Below are 26,280 nucleotides of genomic sequence, written 5' to 3'. Positions count from 1 at the left end.
TTTAAAAGCAATTCAGCACCTGCAATCCTGCACATATGAGCAGTTGTATGATTTTAAAAAATCCTAGTGTATATAAAAACGTATAACTATATATCACGTTTATATACACATACACCTGCACACATCACTGGAAACTGAAATCTGCTTATTGAATTTTTATGAACAATGGAGAGTTCTTTAATGTCCCTTTACTTTGAACTTCCTTGCTTTCATTAGCTCCTGTCAGAACCTTAAGGACTTTGTCCTCTGAATATAATATATGGTAAGTATTTCAACAGCGGAGACATGAAATGAATGCACAAAAATCTAGTGTGTGCCCCCCTCCCTCCTTTAGTCTAAAAGCGACAGCATGCATGCATCATTAAGTGACTGGGCTGGGCAATCAGAGTGAGTCTCTTCTCTGTGCATTACGGTACAAGGGTTGGCCCTCATCTGGTCCACCTGCCACTGGGGTTTAAAGTTTCAGCCCATCGGGAAATACAATGACTTGGATCAAACTGCCTGGAGGGAAAGCCTGATTCTATCCGGGAAGTGGATAAACAGTAGCTATATTGGGAGAACACGGAGAGACCTCTCCGTAGGTCCGCACATGACAGGCTGTAAGCTGCTCAGCGTGTCTCCTAGAAGCCCAGGACACTAAGGGAGAAGCAGACACATGACTACATGGGGGGAGAAAAAACAGCCAGCCTAGGAGTCTGCTGCATCTGGTCTTGACTCCTTCCAGAAGGACCGATCCTATGCAATGAACAGCCCGGCGCAATTCACCAGCTAACGCAACAAAAGCAGCGAGCGAAGGGAGGAAGGGGGGCAGCCTCTCTGCTGGGCAAATCGTTTTTTTGCTTCCGAAACAATTTCTGGCTTTGCGGCTGGTGCCAGCGGGCGCGTCCGGGGAAAAGGGGAGGGAGGGAGAGAGACAGGAGCGCTTTGCAAATCAAACAATGCTGCTGGCCACCAGCTACTCCTCATGTCCCCTGCGGCGGGTCACCTGTCTGGCTTGTCCGCCCCTCTCGGCGCTGCAGCGGTGGAGCACAGAGACGCGGCTGACATGGAGAGCTTGGTGAGCCCGGGCCACTGCGGCTAGTGCTGGCTCGCCCGCTGCGCCTCGGCCCGGAAAGCCTCGCTGCGCACCAGCCATGGACGAGGGGCCCCTGCCGGACCTGCGAGACATCGAGCTGAAGCTGGGGCGCAAAGTGCCCGAGAGCCTGGCGCGCTCCCTGCGCGGGGAGGAGCCCGCTGCCCGGGACCGGAGCGGCGGAGGGGGCAGCGGCTTCTGCCCTGCTTCAGCCCCTGGGGGTTCCCGGCTCAGCAGCAGCAGCAGCGCCAGTGCCCTGGCCAGACTGGAGACCAAACTTCACCTCCTCAAGCAGGAGATGGTGAGTCTGGCACCGCGCCCGGGGGTGCGCGCTGCACGCAGCGGGTGGGGGAGCGGGCGGCTGGAGCCCTCTGCTCAGGGCTCCGCGTCCCCCCGTGCGAGCGGCCGGCAGGCTGGCTAACCCGCGCTGCCCACCCTGGACTTTGCTCGGCCACCGTCCCCTTTGCGGCGGCCCGCTGCCAGTGCCGGGGAGAGTGCGCAGTGTGAGAGGGGGGCACTGACTGTCCCCTTCCTCACCTCCGCTGTGAGACAAGCGGGGAGAGAGATCCCGGGGGGGGCAATACAGCGATTGCACACGGGTGGGTGGCGTTTGGCGTGGATTATGCACGGCGCTATATAATGCGTGTGCCCTTGGTGGCCCTTGCATACTTTACAGTTAAGACTTAACTGATTGACAACTCATATCCCTGCCCTGTCGCCCCTTCAGTTCTGGTAAACAAATACAATCCGGTATGATCTACTCCACATACTTTGCTGAACACTTCCCCCTTCCCCCCCAACAGTATTTCCTGGTAGGGAGAAGTGCTGCTGATCTCTAGGCCCCTGTGCAATTAATTTCCATCACTGCCCACCCACACAAAACCAATTCTGGAAACAACCCTGATCTGGCTAGGCCAAAGGAGAGCACTAAATACATTCCCGGCTTCCTTTCTAGAAAGGGAGCCACTAATATCTTTCAACTGGAATCTTTAGCAAGGTCTAGCCACTCCCTTTACACACTTCATTGCTGGTTTCCTAATCCCATGTTAATATGGCCCCTTACCGAACCATAGTGATAGACTCAAGGTGCTCAGTGAGCACTTAGTGAGCAACATACATTACCACTAGTAGCCAGATGCTGATCTCTGTTACATCAATGTAAGCGCAGAGTAACTCAGAAGTGTGTAGATAGCCGGTATTAAGGGAACCTGGCTTTACAGGCATATGAAAATAGTACCAATACATTTTGTAGTAACTCTCTATAGCACTTCTCATACAGTTTTAATGTAAACTCTGTAGTAGCCAATAGTGTGGTGTGATATGAAGGCTTTGTGGGCTCTCATTTGGGATGAGCTGCATAAATAACTTGGGGCTCTGCTACTTACGTTTCAGTCATGCATATTTTTAGTAAAAGTCATGGACAGGTCATGGGCAGTAAACAAAAATTCATGGTGGGACAGCCTATTTTAAGTGAAACCTGCATTTTTACTTAAAAAAAAAAAGATCAGTCACTTAACAGAGTTGGTCTTCTAATGAAAAACAGACTTAACCCAGTACACAACACCTAGCATAATATAGCTGAACCATTTGAAAAAATGGTGAGTTAAAATATGAATATTGCATGGTCCAATGGCAGACCATAGACAAACAGCCACTCTGCCAAATTATAAATGGTGTTTATAAATGGCATACAGAGATTCCAGTACACTCAATTTAGAACTAAACAGATCTCGGAAGTTTAGTTTTATAAGGTGAATGATTGATGGCAGGACAATTTTTAGGATTAAAGACTTCATATCCTTTTAGAAAAGTATGTCATATTAAAATTTGTGTAGATTTACAATAAATAGAATCCAGGGCATTATCTTAAATGTTTAACAATATGCTATCATATCCTAGACATCAGAAGTTATCACTCAGAGGAGTAAATCTACCTCAATACCATGGCTGTCAGTTTTCTTCATTCTGCCAGCTAACAGTATGAGGTACATATATCCTGAAAGTCATGCAGTTGGAAAGCCTCTTTAGCAGGTGAGCAACCTGCTCACTGCCACTTTGGTGCCATTATGCAATTGTGATCACAGCATGGAGGTAGGAGTTGCTTTAGCTGTTCATTAAGTTTGTTATGTGGCACTTAAAGATGCAAACCAAAGTTTCAGTCTAGCACAGCACAGTTATGGAGTGATGCGTGTGCTGTGTTAGAGCAAGATAAAGTGATGAGTAGGTTACAGAGAACAGAGGAAACTAATTTGGCATTAGTGAGTGCTGGTGCATGGCTATGAAAATACTCCTGCCTAGTAGCATGAATAGGACCAGATAGTGGGGTGAGATACAATGTGACCATCCCCTTCCCCTTCTGCCCTGTCATACAGGGATGCTGGAACAGTTTGTATAGTGGGGGTGCTGAGAGCCATTGAACCAAACTGTAAATCCTGTATATAATGGAAACCGCTTCAAGCCAGGGGGTGCAGCAGGAATCCCTTGTTCCAGCATCTATTCTGTCACAAACACACACAGGGTTCTCCTTCTCTAACCCCTCTGCTTGTCCCCTGACCCCCATATATCCAATCCCCTCCCCTGCTCTTTTTCTTGTGCCTGCTCTCATTCCCTCTAATTCTTCTGCTTCACCTCTCACTCTCCTGACTTTTCCTCCTCACAATACAAACATGCTTTAATCTCTCCCTTTAAAAACAAAACAAACAAACAAACAAAAACCCTTCACCCCTTCATCTCTACATTCATTTAACATGCTGTCGACAATCATTGTCTGGAGTTCGTCTCCTCCAGTTCCATCCTGGACTCTCTCCAATCCAGGGCCTTGGCATCCACTGAAACCACTCTCACCAAAGTCAGTTATGATTGTTTCCTGGCCAAAGTCCGAACCAGTATACCATCCTCATCCTCCTTGACATGTCAGTTGCCTTTGACACAATTGACCATGCTCCTCTTCTTGAAATTTTGGCCTCCCTTGCCTTCCATGACAGTCCTCTCTTTGTTCTCCTCTAACCTCTCTAATCGTTCCTTCAGTGTTGTGGCATACTGGCATGTTCTCTCCCATTTACTTCCCTGTATAATGCCTCCTTGGAGGCTCTCTGTACTTTTATATAAAGCATATTGAACACTACGATTATTCTTATAAGGTAACATAAAAAGAGAACTTTCTTTGTTACATTGCTGGTTCAAATCCATCCCAAGTCAGTACTAAACAAAGTTATTACAATAGCTGATCAGTGGCTTCTGGTGACCTCAGTCCCCTTCTTAGTGAACCAGTGTAATCTTTGCAAATTGACTGTTGTTGACACTCTGTGAAAAGTGGCCAAGGGTTGGTTAAGGCTATGGGCAAAGAGTTGTTTTCTCACACACACTAGTAGTAGCCTGTGCTGAGATGAGGCACATTGGTGAGAGTGTGAGGAAGCTTGCATTACTGATGTCCATGAGTCACCTGCTCTGTTAATTGGAGGGCTTTGATCTCCAGGACGGTGAAGACTTTTCCCTCTACATCATTCACTAAAAGAAAATATTGTTTAGGGAACATCCATCCCCACAGTAGTAATCCACGTACTCTATATATACACAAATGATCTAGGGGGTAAATGAAAGGATCTGTGTTCAGGAGATCAAAATGAAGGGCAGAGCCAGGCACTAAATACTAACTTGGCACCTTTTAACTCTTGATTATTCAGCCTTCTTTCCCTGCAAATATAGCCTCAATAGCAGTATACTGCAGTAAATCATAGCCTGGATTCATTCCCAGGCCCTAACTGCTATTGTAAACAATTATAAAATATTGTTATCCTCAAAAGCCTTGTTTCTCTTCTCACAGTAATCACACCTAATTAACCAGGGAAAACATTATCTTAAAACATGTGAGAGGAGTAAAAATAAGCAAAGAGATTCTTAGTGGAAGCCTGCAAGAATCAACTTTCTTGTATTTTAGAAGCAAAACAGAAAAAAAAATTGACCAGACAAAATGAGGAGTATTTTATCTTGTCTGTGTCTGCAGTATTTATCAGTAAAAGCATGGCATCCTTTTTTATTTTTCAAGGGAACACTACAGAGGAAGTAGGCCCAGCCTTTTTTGGAGAAGACAAGGCAGGCTAGTAGTGTTGGGAGTATATATTTCACTTACCGGTGGTCTCTTTTGTCTTATTTAAGAATGACATTTATAACCTTACCCCAGCCAACCCTGGATGCCCAAGATGCAGTGCTTTTTGAAAGGAAGGGGTAAAGAAATGGAGAGAATGTTGTAGTTGCCCAATAAACTATTTGAGTTGTACACAGTACAGACAGGGGGAGGGAGGCACATTCAGAAGTGGTGTGTAAGACCTTACAGGCGTTAGATGCATAACCTATGTACACGCATGCCCAGTTACTAAGTGGGTTGCAGACCACTGGTAGTGTATACAGACCACAGTTTGAGATTCTCTCTTCTAGTTTATTCTTTTTTAAATTATGAGGTTAATTGCAATGATGAAAGACCTACATAAAGTTTCAAAGTCAAAATGAAGCAGAGCTATTAGTCTTGCCACCTGTTGGAATTCAGTAGGTGAATATATTCATTTTCATAACCTAGCCCTTCCTGCTCCTGGAGTTCCATCTCCTTTCCTTCTCCTGTTTTCTCTCAGGTTCAGAAGCTAAGATAAAGCAGCCCTGCCCCCAACCTTCTTTAACTTTCCTGTTACACCTTTGTATTAGTTGCTTAACTTTTCCCATCTAGTATATTAATTGCATCAACTTTAGTGTCCTTTATTGTCATACTAAGTGGGACAAAGTTAGGGTTGGTCTAACGAGTAAAAAAAAGTGATGCTTTTTAAAATTGAGCTAACATGAGTTGAAACATCCCTGATCACCTCATTATAAACACAGTCTAGCCCCTTTACAATGGTGTTTGCTAATAAGAATTTTCATTGTCTTCAGTGGAGATATGGCCCAGCATGTGTACACAGCATCACAAAGTTAAGAGCTGATTTTCTATTAAATTGGTTATTAGAATTTTTTGGGTAAAATTTGACTGTAGGTAAAATAGCCAACTGAGGCAGTCTCAGGTCTGGGTCAAGCAACTTCAAGGAGGAGTTGTTAATTATTTGTATGCAGTGTTGTTGTAGCCATTTTGGTCCCAGGATATTAGAGAGACAAGGTGAGGTAATATGTTTTTTTATTGGACCAACTTTTGTTGCTGAGAGAGAGAAGCTTTTGAGCTTACACAGAACTTTTCTTCAGGTCTGCAGTGTTGTAGCTGTGCTGGTCAGAGAATATTAGTCTTGAGACAAGGGGGAGTGAGGCAATATCTTTTATTAGACCAACTTCTGTAGGTGAGAAAGACAAGCTTCTGGTTCTGAAGAATAGCTCTATGTAAGCTCAAAAGCTTTTCTCTCACCAACAGAAGTCGATCCAATAAAAAAAAATACTACCTCGCTCACCTTGTCTTAGTAATTATTTGTATTACAGGGAGATGGAACAGAGGTGAAGTAACTTGCCCAAGATCACACAGTAGGTCACTGACAGAGGCAGGAATGGAATCATAGGCCTCTTGATTCCCAGACCAACACCTTATCTGCTAGCCTATACTGTCTCCATTGTGTCTGGGTCTTCTTTGCCAGCAGGAATGTAGCTGTGATGAGGAGTTTGTAGTCTTGAGGTGGAAAGTATGTAGGTTTGGGGAACAGGTATAGAGAGCCTCACATCTGACAAGAATACACAGAATACACCACAGAGAAAACATTATTTCATATATATACATACCCTATTTGTTGTATCACATAGTCAAGTTCCTCACCCCTACCACTTATAAGACTACTGCTGCCGCCAAAACTCTATTAAAGAACAATATGAACAAGCATTCCTGAAATGCACTTGCATACCCAAACCTGTCAGCCTGCTTCCAGCCCTTAAACCAGCTGTTCTCAGAACCACTGCCTTAGCCAATAGCATCACTATGAAAAAACTGAGGTAGAAATGCTTCTAGATACTGATATTGAAATGAGTACATCAAGCACTTCACCATGCTTTGAATTCTGGTTGTACTCCCAAAGAAAGTAGCTTTGAACTGGACTGGAGGTTCCCACAGCGTTTAATGTTTCAAACAATTTACATAGATCAAGACATGTGACTTTCTTCCATGATAATTATTGTCTGACTGTGTGGAGGAAGTATTTTGGCATCAGAGCTGTTTTAATCCCTCATTGCTATCTGTCCTATGGTTATTCAAAGGAATGTTGTACTGTGCACAAAATGTATTATCCTCCGATCGCTAAAGCTTGTGCATGAATCCTAAAGGCTTTTATCAAATCCCAGATGAGGTCACAAAATAAATAGACTTTCAATTTATTGAGGAAATTTGCCTACAGCATAGATGCAGAATTTGGTCAGGATGGATATGACTGACACAGTTGGGCTAAAAAGAACCCATTGCAACTATCCTGAAACTCAAAATATATAATAAATGTGATGAGTTGAAGGCGTGAGATGTCACTAATTTATTTTTAAATATAGTAACTCAGATGGATAGGAAATGAGGAAGTCGTCTTCTAACCCTCACAAAATGAGTTTTAGGTCCTGGACTCTTCAGCTTTTAGCTGGTTTCCAGGTAACAATCATGCACATTCTTAATCATCATGGGAGTGCTCATTAGTCACATAAGTAGCTCCCTACCAACTAAAGGAGAGAGAGAGGGGAATCTTCATCTGTTCTATGGCAAGTGGGGTAATAGAAGAAGGAATGTGGTACTGCAAGAGTAAGGAAGGTACCTAATTTCCAGCTCCATGCAAACTCAGCTGCATATTGTTGGGTGGAGCCAAAACTCCACCTATCCTTCACCAACTCCCCACATACCTGTGGACTTAAACATGTGAATCATGCTGTGAATCATGCCTCAGTTTGGATTAATACTAGTTTTATATTTAGTTTCCCAGGCGTTTTAATTAAGACCTCCAAAGCTATTTGGTTACTACAGCGTAAGTGTACGAAAGACACTGCAGCCCAGCAGCTCTCTGTCCAGCAGAGTTTATAAGCATTAGTTTTGTTGTTTGTTTAATGTTTAAGTCTTGAATGAAATTTAAAAAACTGAGCTATTTTTGAGTTTTAGGAGGTGTACCTCACCACCTTCTCTGACTGAGTTCATGACTAAATTGAGTCCTGAGGGTGTGTCATTTTTAACTTCATCCTGCATAGTTACTAGTACCAATCTACATCTGTGTGTGTGTGTGTGTATGTGTATATATATATATATTCAAAATAATGAATACATAATGAAGGGTCTAGGCTCTAGAGTCTTCTTTATTATTAGAACTGGCCAGAAATTTTCAAAAAGTATTAAATTTTGACCCCAAAGACAGGGAGAGGGAATCACAAATGGAAAGAGAAATTATGAACACTTTTCAACTAAATCTAATTACTGTTATCAGTGGGCCAAATCTCAAAGTCTTTACTCAGTCCTTACTCCAGCAAAACTCCTGTTGTCATAAGGAAGTATTTTGCCTGAATACGGGCAAAAGAATTATCTGTCATTATTGTATTACATATACATTTTTAAGGTACGCAAGCACAGAAACAATTTTTTTATTGGCAGTAGCTTGCTAAAAAGTTTTTGTGGGTTTTTTGTTTGTTTTAAACACAGTTGTATGAAAAAAGCATTCCTGCATTTTGATTCCTGGACAGAGACTGCATCAATAGTGTGAAGTGACTAGAAAAACCAGTAATATAAGGGGGGGGGGGAGAATCAAGCATTTTTATGTAAACAGCATTAGGAGCTGCGTCAGTTTGCTAACTACTCAGAAAACAAACAAAAAGTGGGTAATTAAAGTACACTCTGGGAAGAGAATAGTGCAGACTAACAAATATATTTGGAAGATAGCCTGGCGGAGGCCTATTCACAACCTTCCTCTCCTCCCCCATCTGACTTTCTGTATCGAGTGTGATTATTTCTCTGTTCCACCATCTCCATAAGATGAAGCCAACTGATGTGTGTGCTGAGAGCAAGGTGTGGGTGATGACAGAATGATGGTGTGTGCTTTTTTTTATAGTTTGGGATTATGGAAGGAGCAAATCCAGCAACTCCCTCCATGGTCAAAGCGGTCTTCCTAATAACTGGATCTGTGTGGTTCAGCTACACAGGAAGAGGGTGCCCAGCCCACAGGGTCTCCTTGGATAGCCCCACAAAATGGGCAGGTGGAATTGGGGTAGAGTGAGACCAGAAGAACTGCTGTAAGAATCCTTCAGTTCTCCTGATTGATGGCAGGGGGTGCATTGCACATGCAGAAGGCTACTTCAGCCACCAGAGTGAAGCAGCCTCCCTGCGGTGACTATGTAGCTTGCTCCTTGGCCCAGTGGGGAGAATTCCAGCTTCCAGTGGAAATATTTAATACACAACAGACTATTTGGCGTGGGTCCCTGGAATTGGTACTATGTGCATAGTAAATATTTCAGGTAAAAGAGAAATTGTAAGGAATGCAGGAGTGAAAAGGGAAGCCTTTCTTGTGTACTGGCAAGAGAAGAGTAGAATCAGTGCATGTAAATCATGCACAACTTCACACCCCGTTTTCCGTCAAATCTCGAAGGTGTTGTCTGTGCTTTCATAGGCTTTGTCTACACTACACAGCTTTTAGTGACATGGCCACGTCGACACGGCCGTGTCGCTAAAAGCCAGGCAGTATAAACACAGTTTTTCAACACTTTTGCCGACAAAATACTTCCACCCCCTACGAGCGGGGTTCATGTTGTAGACAGGAGAGCACTCCTGCTTACAACGAGCCATTTACACTGCCACTAACTTTTGTCCTGGGCGGGGGGGGGGGGGGGGTTCTTTAAGCACCTGTGAACGACAAGTTTTGTTGTTCAGTTGGCAGTGTAGACACAGCCTTAGTGTTTAGCTATAAAAGCAGTTCACTGGTCCCTGGAATGGAGACACGGCTGCTGCCTCAGTATCCCTCCTGCTCCCTCCCTCCCCCTGAGTTAACAATGGTCTTCCCTGACTGGTACAGTGTTTTGGGATTCAGCCCTACAGCTGAATGCAACAAGAGTCTTTAGAGGAAAACAAAACATCCAAACAGAAGTCAGCCCTTTCCCCTACCCTTTTTAGCCTAGCCCAGGGGTAGGCAACCTATGGCACATGTGCCAAAGGCGGCACGCGAGCTGATTTTCAGTGGCACTCACACTGCCCGGGTCCTGGCCACCGGTCCGGGGAGATCTGCATTTTAATTTAATTTTAAATGAAGTTTCTTAAACATTTTAAAAACCTTATTTACTTTACATACAGCAATAGTTTAGTTATATATTATAGACTTAGAGAAAAAGACCATCTAAAAACATTAAAATGTATTCCCGCCACGTGAAACCTTAAATCAGAGTGAATAAATGAAGACTCGGCACAGCACTTCTGAAAGGTTGTCGACCCCTGGCCTAGCCTGTGATTTCCAGACATCCTTCACAGCACTAGATCTCCACTTATGTTGATGTTCCATGCTGAAGCAGGACCAGGCCATGCTTTCCTTGTACCCTGTTTTATAAAAGGCTACTGCTTGGGGGTAAGATTGTCAATAAAGGGACAGTACACCTTGTGACATTTGCTAAGATAGGGGCATAGTCAGGGCAAGCTGGTGGGTTAGCAGAACCAACCAGAGAATATAGAAAGGTTGATCTCTTTATCCTGTGTGCTCATCTTGTGCCCTAAAAGTTAGCAAACTAATTAGTCAGGATCTTTGGCTGATGCTAGTCTCCCAGGAGAGGTCATTGGCCAGTAGTGTGTGTGTGTTTGGGTTTTTTTTGTTTTTAATGTGTGCTTGACACAATGATTGTGACAGTGTTTCACTGATGCAGAGTTTGTCTAGAAAGTCATGCTTCTGTGTCCTCCAGAATGGATTACTTGAATGAGCTCTGGGATACCTGTGAAGACCACTCAAAAGCTACAGCTAGTGCAGAATTCAGCAGCTCTCTTGGTTTGTGGTGTTGGTCTAAGGCAGCGTTTTGCATCAGCCTGTCAAAACTAAACTAGCTTTCCACTTGATTCTGGGTGCAATTAAAAGTGTAGACACTGACCAAAGGACCCATATGTCCTTTGGCTGCTGGCTGGTTGAGAGGGAAAGAGGTGATCTGTGCTCAACCACATCAGCTGAGATCAACTAAGGTGCTTTAGAAATGCCTTCAGATCAGGAAATTCATTTCCCCTTGCTGTCTGGAAGAGCCAAAGTTTAATAATACTCATGGCATGGAGCAAAGCCCATGAAACACAGGTGACATGGACAATAAGTTGGTAGAGTGATGAGTAGCACTGGGTTGGGGAAATTTTGTCCCATGGAAAAATATAAACAAAAATGAAAAAAAAATGTTTCTGCTAAAAATTTTTTGGCTTTAAACTGAAAAGTTTGTGGTTTCTTAAAAAAACAATAACTTTGAATTTGAAAAGTTGCCTGATTCCCTCTCTTTATGAAACACAAATACCTTAATCAAAAACTAGCACAGTCTAATGCAATATAATTATTATATTTAAAATGGATGCCAAACACCCAATAGGAACTTTTTGGAACGTCAGACCCTGATTTGAATTTTGCATCTCACATGCATCTTTTTAATTAGTTGTACTGTGAAATCAAATATGAATGGACTAGTACTTCAAGAAAGTTGAGATATGGATCCAATTCCAGATCCTAACTTTTGGACTCTGAAATGGATATTATACTCTTTAATATATATATTTTTAAAAATTTTGGCCAAATGGAACACTACGGTCTTTCATGGTGACATCCAAGCAACAGCTTCAGATTTGAATAAAATCATACTGCACACTAAAGATGATCTTTCAATTGTTTTTCTTTTGCATTCTTAAGTTTTTGACTGTGCACAGTGTTTGGATCTAAACCCATTAGATTAAGAGGGATCAGCAGAACAGGAATAATCGCTTACTTAGCAAACTCAGAAGTGAGCAAATGTTTTCCCATTCAGGCACACAGTACTACACTATAGTACATGCTGTCTACTCAGAGTCATAATTAAATCAAGACAGGCATGGATAACGCAGAGACTTAACTGTGCTCTTTTTGAAATTCAGTAAAGAAAACTACTTATGTTATTGAGCCAGGATGCCATCTGATGGAGAGGGAGGGGGAGAAGTGAAGCTGTGTGTTGCTGCTGAGCCAGATGTCCAGAGCATATGATAATAACTCTATCGTGTACCATCTGCTCTAACACTTGCTGACACCAGCAGCCATTTCTTGCCACTGGCTGCTGACCTAAATGTTTGCACTTGTATCATCATGTCTGCCAACATATCTGGGTTCACATCATCAACTTTCTGAACATTTTGTTTCACCTCCATGTGATGTGAGACATATTTGTAACATCAAAAGTTGTTTTTATAAACAGCAGCATCTGCATACTTAAAGGGGTTTAGAAAAATCTGGGCTACCATAAGTCAGGACAGCTCTGAGGCTTTCCACTCCACTCACCTCCATACACTATTGTTTCCCTAGAACATAAAAAAGAAACATTTAAGTCTCTTCTAGGTGCAGTGGTCCTTCTGGTGCCATAGGCTAGACATCTGTCTTTATCAGGCTTAATTCTGGGTCTTGCAGTGATGAATTAGCCCTTAGTTTATGGTAATTTCCATGCGTGTTCAACCTTTTACAGAGGAATTAATTTCCACTATTGTAGAATGCATGAAAAAATAGCTAAGATTGCCTGACTCTCCTAGTGGTTTGCATTGCTCACTGTTAGGCTATTGAACAGAAGATGAATATACCAGTCTGATGTAACTGTCATAGACGTAGTGAGGGTTTTATCCCGTTCCTATTTCTTCCTCTCGCACAATAGAGAATTGTTAGAATCTTTGAGTCATGTGTGTCTTAGTTGTCATCTGTAACTTCAAGAGAGAGAACACTGTTTGAGGAGGTATAGTACGGAATTATTTTTCTGTGGACTACAACTGGTTCATGTTGTGAGTAGCACAAATATAGCTAAATAATTGGCAAAGAGAACAGCAGATTGTAGTACAGGGGTCAGCAACCTACGGTATGCGTGCCAAAAGTGGCATGCGAGCCGATTTTTTGATGGCATGCGAGGCGGGCTGAGCCGCTCAGCCCGCCGCCGCTCTGGGGTTCCCACAGCTGGCCCCTTGCCAGCCGGGGTCCCCCCGCCGCAGCCCCACTCAGCACCCGGGCTGCTGGCTTGGGTAAAGGAACCCCAGGCTGGCAGGGGGCTGAGACCCCAGCTGGCAAGGGGCCAGCAGCCAAACCCCAGAGCGGGGTGGGCTGAGCCGCTCAGCCCGCTGCCGCTCTGGGGTTCTGGCTGCTGGCCCCTTGCCAGCTGGGGTCCCCTCCACAGCCCCACTCACCTTGCTTCTGGTTGGAGTTCCAGTGCAGGCCCCCTGCCAGACAGGGTCCAGGCCTCCGGCCCTGCTCAGCCCTACCAGCCACCAGCTCCACTCACCTCAGCTGCCGATCTGGGGTTCCAGCCACTGACCTCCTGCCAGCCGGTTGTCAGCTGATCACTACGAAGCCTGTGTGCAGCTTAAAAGTATCCAAATACGTGCCACCAGACGTTGGAAAACTCAGCAAGGAAAAGCAAGGGCAAGGGTCACACTAAACTAATATGATCTGCATTTTAATTTAATTTTAAATAAAGCTTCTGAAACATTTTGAAAACCTTGTTTACTTTACATATAACAGTAGTTTGGTTATATATTACAGACTTAGAGAGAGACCTTCTAAAGAACGTTAAAATGTATTACCGGCACGCGAAGCCTTAAATTAGAGCGTATACATGAAGACTCAGCACACCACTGCTGAAAGGTTGCCGACCCCTGTTGTAGTGAAATAACCCAAATAAATAAAGTGTAATTTAAGAGGGAGAAGAGACCTCGAGAAACTAACATGATGGCAGCACAACTTGACTGTGAGTGTTTCTTTTCTGTCGAATCGGAAGTGGATCACTTAGTGAACAAAGTTTTACATTTGTTTGTGTTTCTGTAGCATATTAAGACAACTATAAATCATTTTAGTAGTCTCATCTACTGTACCAAAACCAGGAGTAATTATGCTAATAAAATATTCATGCTTAAAACTATTTTGCAGACACCCACAAAAAATGTTTTGGGACCCATTTGTGGGATGATTTGAGCACTTAAGAACACTTCATTGAGCAAGTTGCTTTGCCTGCTTAGTGTAAAAGTTGTCAGTCTGACCTGCCATGCACACTTCCTCATTACAAATGACAGGTGCTTGGTTCTGTGCCATTTTCAAGTGCTCTGTTTTCTTATTCTGCCTTTAAGTGGGTTTCTGCTTACAGTTTAAAAAAGAAATCTCTCAATAAACTGAAGCCAAATCATTTACTGTCTCTCTCTCCTGTTTAAAGGCCACTCTTAGGAAAGTTTCATTATGTTGCTACAGTATGTTACAAGAGTCCTAAAGAAACATTTGTTGTGAGCTTTGAATGTATAGTTTCTCTTGAACTGCAGCAGACTGAAAGATCATCACAAGGCTGTGGTCTCCCTCTAAACCAGCAAGGTCAAGGGCTCAGACAGCAACTGTGAAGCTTTAATGACTGCTCATTTTATAGGAGCTGTGACTTAAAACTGATTGTGATATATGCTGGGTAACATCAACTAACATTATTTTGGGTACTTTGGGGGCTCAAAAGAAAAGAGGTATTAAAAGGCAAGAAATGGAAGCTGCTAACTCCCTTTTTTTCTCCCAATATTTTCTTGTTATTTTTTTCACCATGATCATTCTTACTACATAAAAAGAAGGTAATAAAAAAAGCAAGGATTATGTGCTTCTTTGATTTGCCAAAATATTTTAAATATGAGTAATTATAAATGTTGTTTAAAAGTACAGCTGATAATGGACAATGCCCAAGAGATTAGCAGCTCCAACGCCCACCCAAAATGTAATTTGTATGAACTACAGCCCTCAAAAATGAGATAAGATCTACTGTAAATCTAAAAAACTCAAGGTGATAAGGAAATAAATACTGTTAGCCATGCAACATAACACAGATCAGGTCAGAAGCCAAGAAGAAAGAAATGCAAAATTTATCTAAATGACACCAATTTAAGTTTTAGTGGGGAAGGCTGGTTTTCACAGGAAGAGGAGCCAGGAAACATTCTGTTTGCACCTCTGGCAGAGAATTCTTGTGTGATCTTGGGAAGATGACAAAGGGGAACGTTTTCAAGCTTAAGGGTGAGAGGTTAGGCACCTACATTTGTATATTGGCACCTAAATAATGGGCTGATATTTTTAAAAAGGAACTGTGCTCCTGAAAATCTAGACCTCTGCTTTTGGTGCATCAGTATGAATTTAGGCACGTAAATCAACACTAAGACCTCAATTCAGCAAGGTCCCATTAAAGTCAATGAGACTACTGATGTGCTCAAGTGGCCTGGAGTTCCAGGAGCTCCTCTGAAAATCAGGTTGCTCATGTACCTGGTACCCTAACTTAAGGGACTAACTTTCAAACTTTCATGCTTAAACATCTCCATACATCCTTTTTCATAAGTAATAAAAGGGATAATAATATTTCTCTACCTCACATGAGTATTATGAGGCTAAATTAATTAAAGATAGTGAAGTGGTTTCAGATCCTCAGATGTAATGTACTATACAAATGCAGGATAATATTAATAGCAGCACTCAGCATTCTGTGGGGAAAGGGGAGCGACTCAGCTGACTATATTACGTAGTGAGATATTAGTAATAGAATCACAGTTGGATCATAATAGTGAAAGGTAGGTAAGACCTCCTACACTATAAGCTGTACAGGATGTAGTAGTTGTGTTTGTACAGCACCTAGCACAATGGGCGACCTCTCCTGACCGGTGCCTCTGGACGCTATTGTAGTATAAATATTAAACAATAGCTCAGAGTCCATTCACCTACAATTACAGGATTTAGTGCCATGCTTGTGGTTGTCACTTTGTAAATGAAGAATGCTGGTTTCATGATTTATTGGCTAAATTCATCCTTGTTCTAAACAAATGTAACTCCAGTGACGTCAACAGAATTGTACTCACATACACTGGGTCTGAATTTGAGTCTATTAATTTCTGTAGAGTTCAATTTGTGATATACATAGTCTGCCAAGGACTGGCTTGTGTTGCTGTTGGTGGGTTCGATATGCTGTCTGTGGTTGGTCTTTTAGCTGGTCAGATCACATATTTTCAAACCACGTATATTGCTTAGATGTAGATGATTTCTTCCATTACCCAGAAGAGAGGACAAATTAATGAACTAAACTACACTAAATTGCTACCGCCATGTAGTGGGAAAATTAATATCAGGAAAAACAGAGTATGCTTAATTGTTTTTGCTAGAAGATGGAGAGGACTCATGAAGCTCAGAGTAAGGTAACTTTTTCAATGTTGATTTATTGTTAAAATATTTTTTTAAAAGGCTTGAAATATATTGAGAATCAATTCCAAGGAAAGCAGGGCTAACCCAGTAGAAAAAATAAAGAGGGAGATATCCATAGATGGTGCCAGAAAATTGTTCAATATGGATAACAGAGGAACTAGAACAATTAGGGTAAGAAAGTTGAGACTCACGTATTTTACACCCACCACGAAAGAAAAAATATGAAAGGAAAACTACCGTAACTAATTCTAATACTTTAACTGAGGTAACTACAGTGGTTGCATTTAAAATGTTGCTTCTATTTTTGAAAGATTCTGCTGGTTTGAGATTCTCTGTACATAAAATGGGAAATGTCATTGGAACTGGGACTATTTCTCAAAATGGAAGAAAATTGCATCTGTGTCCAGTTTACCTACCCTCTGCCCACTGATCCGTCTCCCCAGAACTACTTCTCTCACACCAACCTTTTGATCTGCTTTTAACCAGCCACCATGTTTTGCTAATCTTTCCCTCCCCCCATCTCCACAAAATGTGGGATGTCTCTCCAAAATTATAAGGGACAGATACTATTCAGCTGTAGGCCAGTGATGTGTTTCCTTCCTTCCCCTATATCCCCACAAAGTTTCCCAACACTCACCTGATTTACTTGGGATGCACTCTGGGCAGAGGATTTGGCTTTAGGGCAGCATGGTGTCACTTCCTTGCCCATCTCCTGTTTTATATACTTGCCATCCACGCTATAGGGCACACACAGTAAAGCCAAGTGTTGTGAAATTTAAAGTTAAACAAATTATTTGTAATTAAAGTACAGTTATAGCTACCATTAATACTGCTGTAACTCTGCTCTTGGCAAAGAGGGTCACATCGCTTCATCAACTAAAACAAAGGAGTGGTAGAATATTGAAAAAGGTCAAAAATATTTCTAAGGATTTAGTAATGCCATGTACAGAAGGGAATTTGTAGTGTGCCGTATTCAGAAAATCGTAGGCTAAGCACTGATTGCCAATGGCCTTTTCTAGCAGCTGTAGACATTATGAGCTTGATTTTAAAACTGATATAATCAGAATCAATCCCTAACTCACTGTAGCTCACTTTCCAGCAGAAATAATAGTTTTCTTCTATAAACCCTTTAAAAATATATATTCTCATTGTTCTGCAAAGAAAGGTTTTCTTCAATCTTCTATGTGAGTGGCTTAAACTGAAAATGGAAGGGAGTCACCAGATTTTGTCTGTTTGTTTTGTTTTCATAATTTTGTGTCACTCCCTCCAACTCATGTATCTGTTTTGATGTTGGCTGATTTTTTACCGTTAGCTAGGAGAGCATTTGAAGAGCCTTCCCTGGGGATGACATCAGATTAAGTGACAGGGCATAAGGGCCAGCCTATAGCCCTGGTTGCATGCTATAGAGGAGGACAAGACAACAACTATTTGCCAGAAAACTGATACCCACTCATCCGAATTTTTCCCAGCCCGTGCTGTGCACTGCTGTTAACTCGTAAGAGCAGCTGTAGAAGCTTTTCTAAAGTAGTTTTAGATATGAATCCAAACTGTTCAGTTTCTCTGTGAAATGCATCTGTTACAGCGTTGTAATAAATGGAGCTGTCAGACATGATGAGATTATATTACCTTTAGTCGCATTAATCAAATCTTCTTTCATTTTATTTGTTTACCACTATAGTTACATTGGCTAAAACCACATGACTGCATACAAACTAATGTGATTGTCTGGACTAACGTAGATATAAGTGGCAAGAATGCCATAGGTAGCACACTGTTATCTGATGAAATAAACCCCATTGAGGAAAGAAAGTATTGTGTGGGCCACCTTTTGTGCTTGCTTTGGGAAAAGTACAACCTTGGTATGAGCCACTTGGGAGTAAGTGGTGGTTTGTAGGGAGAGTGTGCAAGTCAGCAAGAATGCAAAGAATTGCTACTAAGTAGGCTGTTCTGCACAAATGCTGAAGCTGTGGATGTAATTATGGCAACAACGGGCTTCCTGTTAACTAGTTTTGAAATACATAAATCTTCTAATTTATCAAGAAGAAACTATTACATCAGTAACTTTATTGATGTTTGTGTTGTTTGGCACTGTATTTAACTAGCCTTCAGGGAAATTCCTGTTTCCTAAATTTGCTCCATTTCAACAAGCTTGCATTATATATGGGGGGTGATTTGCTATTGTCACAATAGCAGCCCAGTAGTCCAGGCAGATGTCTTGCAGTGATTTATTGGTGGGAGCGGAGGAGACTGCTTAGGCCGGAGGGCTGGGAAATCATGAATCTCTGATTTCAAAACATCACATAAAAATAATGATGGGTGGAAAATATGATTAAAGTTGTGATTGGCAATATTGCCTTGCAGAGTCCCAGATCCATTAACTTAATAATGCTTGTGATACTGCCATGGGGATAATTCAAAAGTCATTCTAAGATGGGGGAGGGTGGGGAGGAGTGCATAAGAGGCTCTGAAATTCAGGGATATAAGATCTAGAGAAGCTTTTGAAATGTCTGTTGTACTAACAGAACAAAAAATTATTGAAAGGGGGGTTCTGAGCAAGTATATCAAGGTAATATAACTTAGTATATTTTGAAGGATTTGCAATTAAATATATGGAAAAATCAAGTCCAGAAAGTAGCCTTGGAAAAATAAGATAAAGCATTCAATTCCTCAGAGTACGGATTCCTTTCCAGGCCGTTGTGAATTAACAATTGTGATGCGATATTCCTGTACAGAAATTATGAATTTGGAGAACAAGGTAAAATGCCTATTGCCTGGCATGACAGATTTTATTCATTTTCTTTTTTATTTCTTAGTTGAATGAAACTCTATTTTAAATATGGACATTTACAGACAGTAGTATATATCATTTTGGAATTAACCATCACAATAATTGACATGTTAACTCATATGGAGGAAACACACTTACAGTGTATAAAAAAATGTACATTTTCACTAAACATATTTCTTAATATTTTAAATATATACATATATAGACCTGTTTGGTAAACTATACTAAACTCAATGTGACAAACATAATTTATATAGAGAGACAATATTATCAATGTACTAATATTTTTATACATTTTCCTTTATTTGATTTTAGTAGATTTTTATCAGTTGCATGGGATTCTTATGCCTATTATATTTTATGAACTATGGCCCTGGAATCCACATGAATAGTTCACTTGAAATCAGTGGGACTACTCACATGCGAGTGTAATATTAAACACATGCATGTTTCCAGAATCAAGGACTTTTATAGCTGTAAATATACAAATCTTCTATCTGCAATATGCAATGGTTAGGATTCTCAGAAGCATTCACCTCACCTTAACTCTGCTCCCACTGAAGCTGATGGGAACGACCAGCTTGAATGGGACCAGAGTAAGGCCAATGCTGAGTGCTTCTGAAAACCCCACTTTACATTTATGTACCAAACAATATATAATTTAGTATGGCAAAATGTAATATGGCATCTGGGAACAAAGAATGTAGGCCACGCTTACACAATGTGGGACTCTATTCTGGGAAACAGTGACTCTGAAATAGATTTGGGGAATCATGGTGGATAATCAGCTGAACATAAGCTCCTAGTGCAATGCTGTGGCCAAAAGGGCTAATGCAATCCTTGGAGGCATAAGAAACAGGGGAGCCTTGTGTAGGAGTAGACAGGTTATTTTACCTGTGTTCTTGGCAGTGGTATAACTGCTGCTGGAATACTATCTCCAGCTCTGGTGCCCACAATTTAAGAAGGATGTTGATAAGCTGGAGAGGGTTCAGAGAAGAGCTATGAGAAAAGTTTAGAAAACCAGGAGTCATAGACTCAAGGAGCTCAGTCTATTTAGCTTAACAAAGAGAAAATTAAGGGGTAACTTGATTATAGTCTGCAAGTACTTCCCTGGAGAACAAATATTTAATAATGGCTACTTCAGTCTAATAGTGAAAGGTATAACATGATCCAGTGGCAGGAGTGAAGCTAGACAAATTCAGAGTGGAAACGATGCAAATTTTTAACAGTAAGAGTAACTAAATATTTGAACAATTTACCAAGAGTTGTGGTGAATTCTCCACAGGCAATTTTAAATCAAGATTTGATGTTTTTCTAAAAAGTTATGCTCTGGGAATTATTTTGGCGAAGTTCTATGGCCTGTAGGACTTATACTAGAGGTTGGACTAGATGATCACAGTGGTTACTTCTGGCCTTGGAATCTAGGAATAAAATTTAATTTATCTATTTACTTATATGGCCCTATTCACTGTAGAATCTGAGCACTGCCCAGGTATTAAGGAATATATCTTCACAGCATGTAAGGAAATTCTCGATTTTCTGCATTTTACAGAAAGCCAAGTTACCTAAATTCTAAGGTCACAAGGAAGTTTGTGGCACAACCAAGGACTGAACCCAGATCCTCAGAGTCTATCTGTGCTTTACCCGCAAGAGGCCTCTGACAAAGGCCCATGGGTTCCAGCTAGGAAAGGGTTCACTGTTCTGTAACAGCAAAGCCTTACCAGCCTGGCAAATTCATTACACCTACAACACCACACCCATGGTATTTATCCATAAACGATGTCATGTGAGGTCTCTGAATAAAATCTTAGATCATATTGATCCCCATAACTGTTGTGAGGTGTATGTACAGAAGATATTTAAGGAGTTGCATAAATAAATCTGTGTCCAAGGCAGAGCTTACAAACAGATTTCAGGTCAAAGGATGCTCATTCACCTGTCTCTATGTCAGCCATACAGATAAGCATTGTAAGCAACACAATGGAAACCCCATTTACATATGGAGTCAACAGGAAAGGAGTGCAGGGGAAGGGTGGAAACAAGCCATAGGGGTTAGTCTGGCTATGTGCAAAGATAATGAACTTTGGGGATGTAAGTAGAAGGCAAGAAGACACCCCTTTATCCTGCACCAAAGAAGTAAACGGATGGTGCATTTACATTCATGAAAACAGGATCCCAATCAGCCTTGGTTGGAAACTCTGCAAAAGACATTTGGGGTCAGATAAAACTTTTTTAGACAGAAGATTAGCTTGTTAACTTAACACGCTTTCTCGAGATTAAATTTATGATTTTGGTTTATATGTAACCCTTCTGCTTCCATTATCCCTACTCACTTGAATTTTTGAATCTCTGTTCTTTGTTAATAAACTTACTATTTTAACTTTAAACATATTTAAATGCTGTAATATTGAACAAGAAGCTGATCCGAAATTAAAGCATCCATGCTGTTGTGTACACTGTTCCTTTTGGGGACAGCTGACCTGGTAATTCTGTGAGTGTTCATGGATAAAGGGCTGAATACTACAGGGGCTTGAATACTAAGAGGCTTGGGCACTGAGGTACTCCTGTTAACCTGCAAGGCAAAGAAAGAGATGGCATAGCCTAGAGAAGAGAGTTTGGGTGGCTGGGAAGGGCTGGCAGTGTTAGGAGACTGCTCCCTCTCGCTGGAGGGAGGGTGGTAACAAGGTGACTCTCAGTCCTAGGCATCCTGAGAACCATCAAAGCCTCACAAAACTTTCACAGATAACATGAAATGAGGTGATTTTATATATAAACTATTTTTACATTATATGAAGAGTATTTTAAAATATAGCTTAATGTATGTTTCTTTACAAGGGAAAACCTAATTTTTTGCAAGGGAAGTACTATTCATTACATCAGGGGTGGGCGAACTTTTTGGCATCTGGGTATGGAAATTATATGGCAGGCCATGAATGCTCACGAAATTGGGCGTTGGGGTGTGGGAGCGGGTGAGGGCTCTGGCTGGGGATGCAGGCTTTGGGATGGGGCCAGAAATGAGGAGTTGAAGTTGTGGGAGAGGGCTCTGGGCTGGGGCAGGGGCAGGGGGTTGAGGTGCGGGCTAGGGATGAGAGGTTTGGGGTGCAGGAGGGGGATCAGGTCTGGGGTAGGAGGTTGGGGCATGGGAGGAGGTCAAGGGTGCAGGCTCCAGGTGGTGCTTACCTCAAGCAGCTCCCAGAAGCAGCTCCTCCTCCAGCTCCTACACGATGGCATGTTGAGGCAGCTCTTTGCGCTGCCCTGTTCACAGGCGCTGCCCCCACACCTCCTGGAAGCAGCAACATGTCCCCCCTCGAGCTCCTACATGGAGGTGCAGCGCTGGCCAGGCAGCTGTGCACCAGGCGCTGCCGCTGCAGCTCCCATTGGCTGCAGTTCCCAGCCAATGGGAGCTCTGGGGGTGGCGCTTGAGGCATGGGTATCTTGTGTAGGGCCCCCTGGATGCCCCTACGTGTAGGAGACAGAGGGGGGACACGTCACTGCTCCTGGGAGCCGTGCGGAGCCACAGCATATTCAGAGCAAGCTCCTGACCCCGCTCTCTGGCTGGAGCACCGAAACAGGGCAAGCCCCAGACCCTGCTCTCCAGCGGGAGCTCAAGGGCCAGATTAAAATGTCTGACAGACCAGATGCAGCCCGTGGGCTGTATTTTCCCCACCCCTGCATTACATTAATACAGGAATTGGGAGAAACTGAGGACTTCTGTACTTTGCACAAACCAATTATTTCAATCTTACCCAGACACTGAGGCCAAAAATCAGGATAGAGAAATTTTTACCTAACTATACCTCCAGACACCTTTCTTATACTGGGCTGGAGACAGGGTCTCTATGATAGCTCTAACTCCAAGTACATAATTTTCAGGGAAACATAGAATCACCTCACTGGTGTATATAGATTGTGATCAGTAGCATTTTAAAACCACTGTCCTCTCATTTTGTACAGATGTAAATAACTACAAAGGGTGTAAGGCACTGGAAAATTTGGCCCACCCGAGGATTGCTTTGCATGTAGGCATCCCTGAAATTGCCATCCTACCCTTGTGCAACCTGAAACTTTGCTATCATATTTGATATTTCCAGGAACTGTTACTATCAGGTATTGTTGCCCCTCCACCTGACCTGCCACGAATATCATTACTTATCAGTATAGGCCAACTTCATGCTATCATCTGGGAAATACCAGTTAGAGGACGTTAGGAAAGACAGTTCTGATAATGTCAGGTGCCCGTGAATTTAGAGGTGCTGGATAAATAGACTAAAGTCTTGTTGGCCTCTCTGACCCTCATATTCAGTGTATCTGTTTCATGTGACAACTGCGGTTTTATTAGTTCTAAATGAAGAAGAATCTTGCAGTTCTTGGCAACCCTGATTCTGGTTCTGATCAATCCTGGCAAGGAATATAGTTTTGTTTTTAACAACCCCTCCCATGGTAAGGCAACAAACACCTGTGCTAGATCATAATTCCCTGGATTGCTCAAATTCCCACATTCAAACAATAATTGTAACTTTTAATGGGGTTTTAAGGAAACAAAGAAACTAACTGTTGATATTTCCACTGAAATGTACCACTACAGCAGTCCATTGTACTTGAGCCGCGGACATTTCAATAGTTGTGCCAACTAATACAGGTAAATTGTTGTCAGAGCATAGATACGATGCCATGCAGGCTTTATATTTATTTTATTTAAATCCATCACTAGTGAGCTGCTGGATAAATAAGTGTCACCTGACCTGATTTTAAAAATAATCTGCAAGGCCAGCAATTTAATTATTTTACTTTCCGTTAATTATTAGGCATTGTGTGTGTGTGTGTGTGTGTGTTATGTAGTGCCTAAAGGCCCCAACCCTGGTTGGGGCACCATTTTGCTAGGCACTGTACATACATGTAGTAAGAGACAAAAGGTGGGAGGGGAAACTGAAGGACAAAGAGGAAAAATGACTTCAGGCTCCAGAGTCACGCAGCAGTTCAGTGGCAGAGCCAGGAATTAGAACCTGAACTCCTGACCCACCAGCAGTGCCCTATCCAATGAGTGATACTGCCTCTTTTTTGGTGATAAGTTTCATAGACTGAGGAAACTTTGCTCAATTTTTGTTCCCTCTCCTGCTTTACTCGGCAAAGCTGTTTAGTTCCATTCTCTTCCTGCTTCCAGAACTTACAACTCTATTTAAAACTCATTTGGCTACTTGTAAGTCACAGAACATGACTTGGTGTATGTATGTGTTTCTGTGCATGTCTGGTGGCAATAACTGAGACTACATAATTAATTTAGGATTCGCAGCCCAGCTAAGCTAGTTTTTTAACTGAAATATTGATATTGAAACTTGCAACCTGAACTCAGATATGCTTTGAGTGTCAATGTACTGCATGCCTTCCTCACAACTTAGGCACAGTTGAGGACTTAGTCAATACTCTCAGTTACAGTACCAATAAGAAAGGCTCTGGATAAACGGAGTGCAGGAGAATGCAAGTTTTGTACATATCATAAGTGGCCTACATTTAGTGTGTTTATAGGTAAAAGGTTGAATTTATGTCCTGTTTCTTTGAAACCTGAAGGAAATGAAGACACACTCAAAAATACCGTTCCTTTAAATGGTAGCGGTGCTTCCAATAACATTTCACCAGTATTCTGATGAGTCCTGTAGTGGAATAATTTAAAAATGAAGTAAGATTAGTTTCTATTAAATGTCTATAAGGGCTTAACTCCCACTGAAGTAAATGGAAAGGATCTCATTGACTTCAGCTGGAGTTGGATTGGGCCCTATATTATGGTATAGCCCAGTACAATTACAAAGTGCAAAGGTACTGATTGTAAGTATGTGATAGTGGAATATTGACATGGAATAATATCTCTCAAAAGTTAGTATTCACTACTGCTTTTTTTAAAATATCAAATGCAGATTTCAAGCATGAAAACTGCTATCATTTACTTTTTACCTCTCCTTTTGGTCACAGCCTGCTATTATTTAAATTGATTTCACACCAATTTGTTTAAAAAATACAATAAAATTGATTTTTGTTGTTGTTTTACTGTGTAGGTTAATCTCCGAGCCACTGATGTCAGGCTCATGCGCCAGCTGCTCATCATCAACGAAAGCATCGAATCAATCAAGTGGGTGATTGAAGAGAAGGGAGCCATCATCAGCAGAGGTAGTAGTTTGAGTGGCAGCCTTTGCAGCTTGCTGGAAAGTCAGGAGACCTCCCTGCAAGGCAGCTATAACAGTTTACAAGACTGTAGTGATGGACTGGATGGAATATCAGTGGGGAGTTACCTGGACACTTTGGTGGATGACGTCCCAGGTCACCACACACCTTCAGATATGGAACAGTTCACTGATACTTCTATTCTAGAGGACTCACAGACCCTGCACAAGCATCCCAAAATTGAGTCTGATGAATACTACTGTTTTGGTTAATAAAAAGAAGTTCCAGAGGGACATGAGTGCACTTGTATTTATCTTCCTTCTTTGCTGCTATTTTATTTTGTGTGCAAAAAAAGAAAAAATCCCTTTTTAAAGGAAAATTTACTTTGAATCCACTTTAGAATTTTGCTGTTACTTCTAACTTTTCTCATTCTGGGTGGTTTGTTTGCTTTTTTTCCTTTTCTTTATCTTAATTTATTGCTGTGGTTTTGGGTTTTGTTTTATAATCCCATATTTACAACTTTAAAAAAGATGAAGGAAATAAGCTTTTATATTCAAAACAAGACATCAGGGATTGAAAGTACTGGTTCATATTTGTTTGACAATAAAACACCTACTGATACCTGTAGTTTGTAGTTAATCTTCTTGAGTAACTAATAGTCTTGATTTCCAAAAGGCATCGATTAACTGAAGGAGTTTGCACTTTCTAGTTCTCCAGTCTTTGGCCTTGATCCTGCTAACACCTATGCAAGAAATTAACTTTACTCATGTGAATAGCCACATTTCACTATGTCACAGGGTGCATGTTCCTTCTGATAAGGACTGGGACTAGTTCCCTGAAACAAGGTAGCTGCCTCTCAGTGGGGCCAGTGTAGCCTAGTTGAGTACAGCTGTTGGAGCTATCAGTCCCAGCTGGGGTATGGCTCAGAG

At 41.8% G+C, this 26,280-nt stretch overlaps 1 protein-coding gene and 1 long non-coding RNA gene across 2 annotated transcripts in view; one reads left to right on the top strand and one right to left on the bottom strand.

Moving 5' to 3' along the window:
- Nucleotides 1–26,098, bottom strand: part of LOC120407940 — a 79,802-nt gene extending 53,704 nt beyond the window's left edge. Inside the window, exons 1-2 of the long non-coding RNA XR_005600344.1 lie at nt 25,974–26,098; nt 17,048–17,147 (exon numbers count right to left, since the gene is read on the bottom strand). This is a non-coding gene — a long non-coding RNA (uncharacterized LOC120407940). The remainder of the gene's footprint in view (nt 1–17,047; nt 17,148–25,973) is intronic.
- LURAP1L (leucine rich adaptor protein 1 like) lies at nt 439–25,978 on the top strand. The gene is made up of 2 exons (XM_039544323.1): nt 439–1,373; nt 25,246–25,978. Exons 1-2 carry the CDS (start codon nt 1,134–1,136, stop codon nt 25,621–25,623), a joined length of 618 nt encoding a protein of 205 aa, XP_039400257.1. The 5' UTR covers nt 439–1,133; the 3' UTR covers nt 25,624–25,978.
- Nucleotides 26,099–26,280: the final 182 nt, after the last annotated feature.

This window comes from Mauremys reevesii, linkage group 6, assembly GCF_016161935.1.
Source record: "Mauremys reevesii isolate NIE-2019 linkage group 6, ASM1616193v1, whole genome shotgun sequence".
NCBI classification, from domain to species: domain Eukaryota; kingdom Metazoa; phylum Chordata; order Testudines; family Geoemydidae; genus Mauremys; species Mauremys reevesii.
Note: the sequence above shows the minus strand (reverse complement) of the source record. Positions and strands in the feature narration are given on the sequence as shown.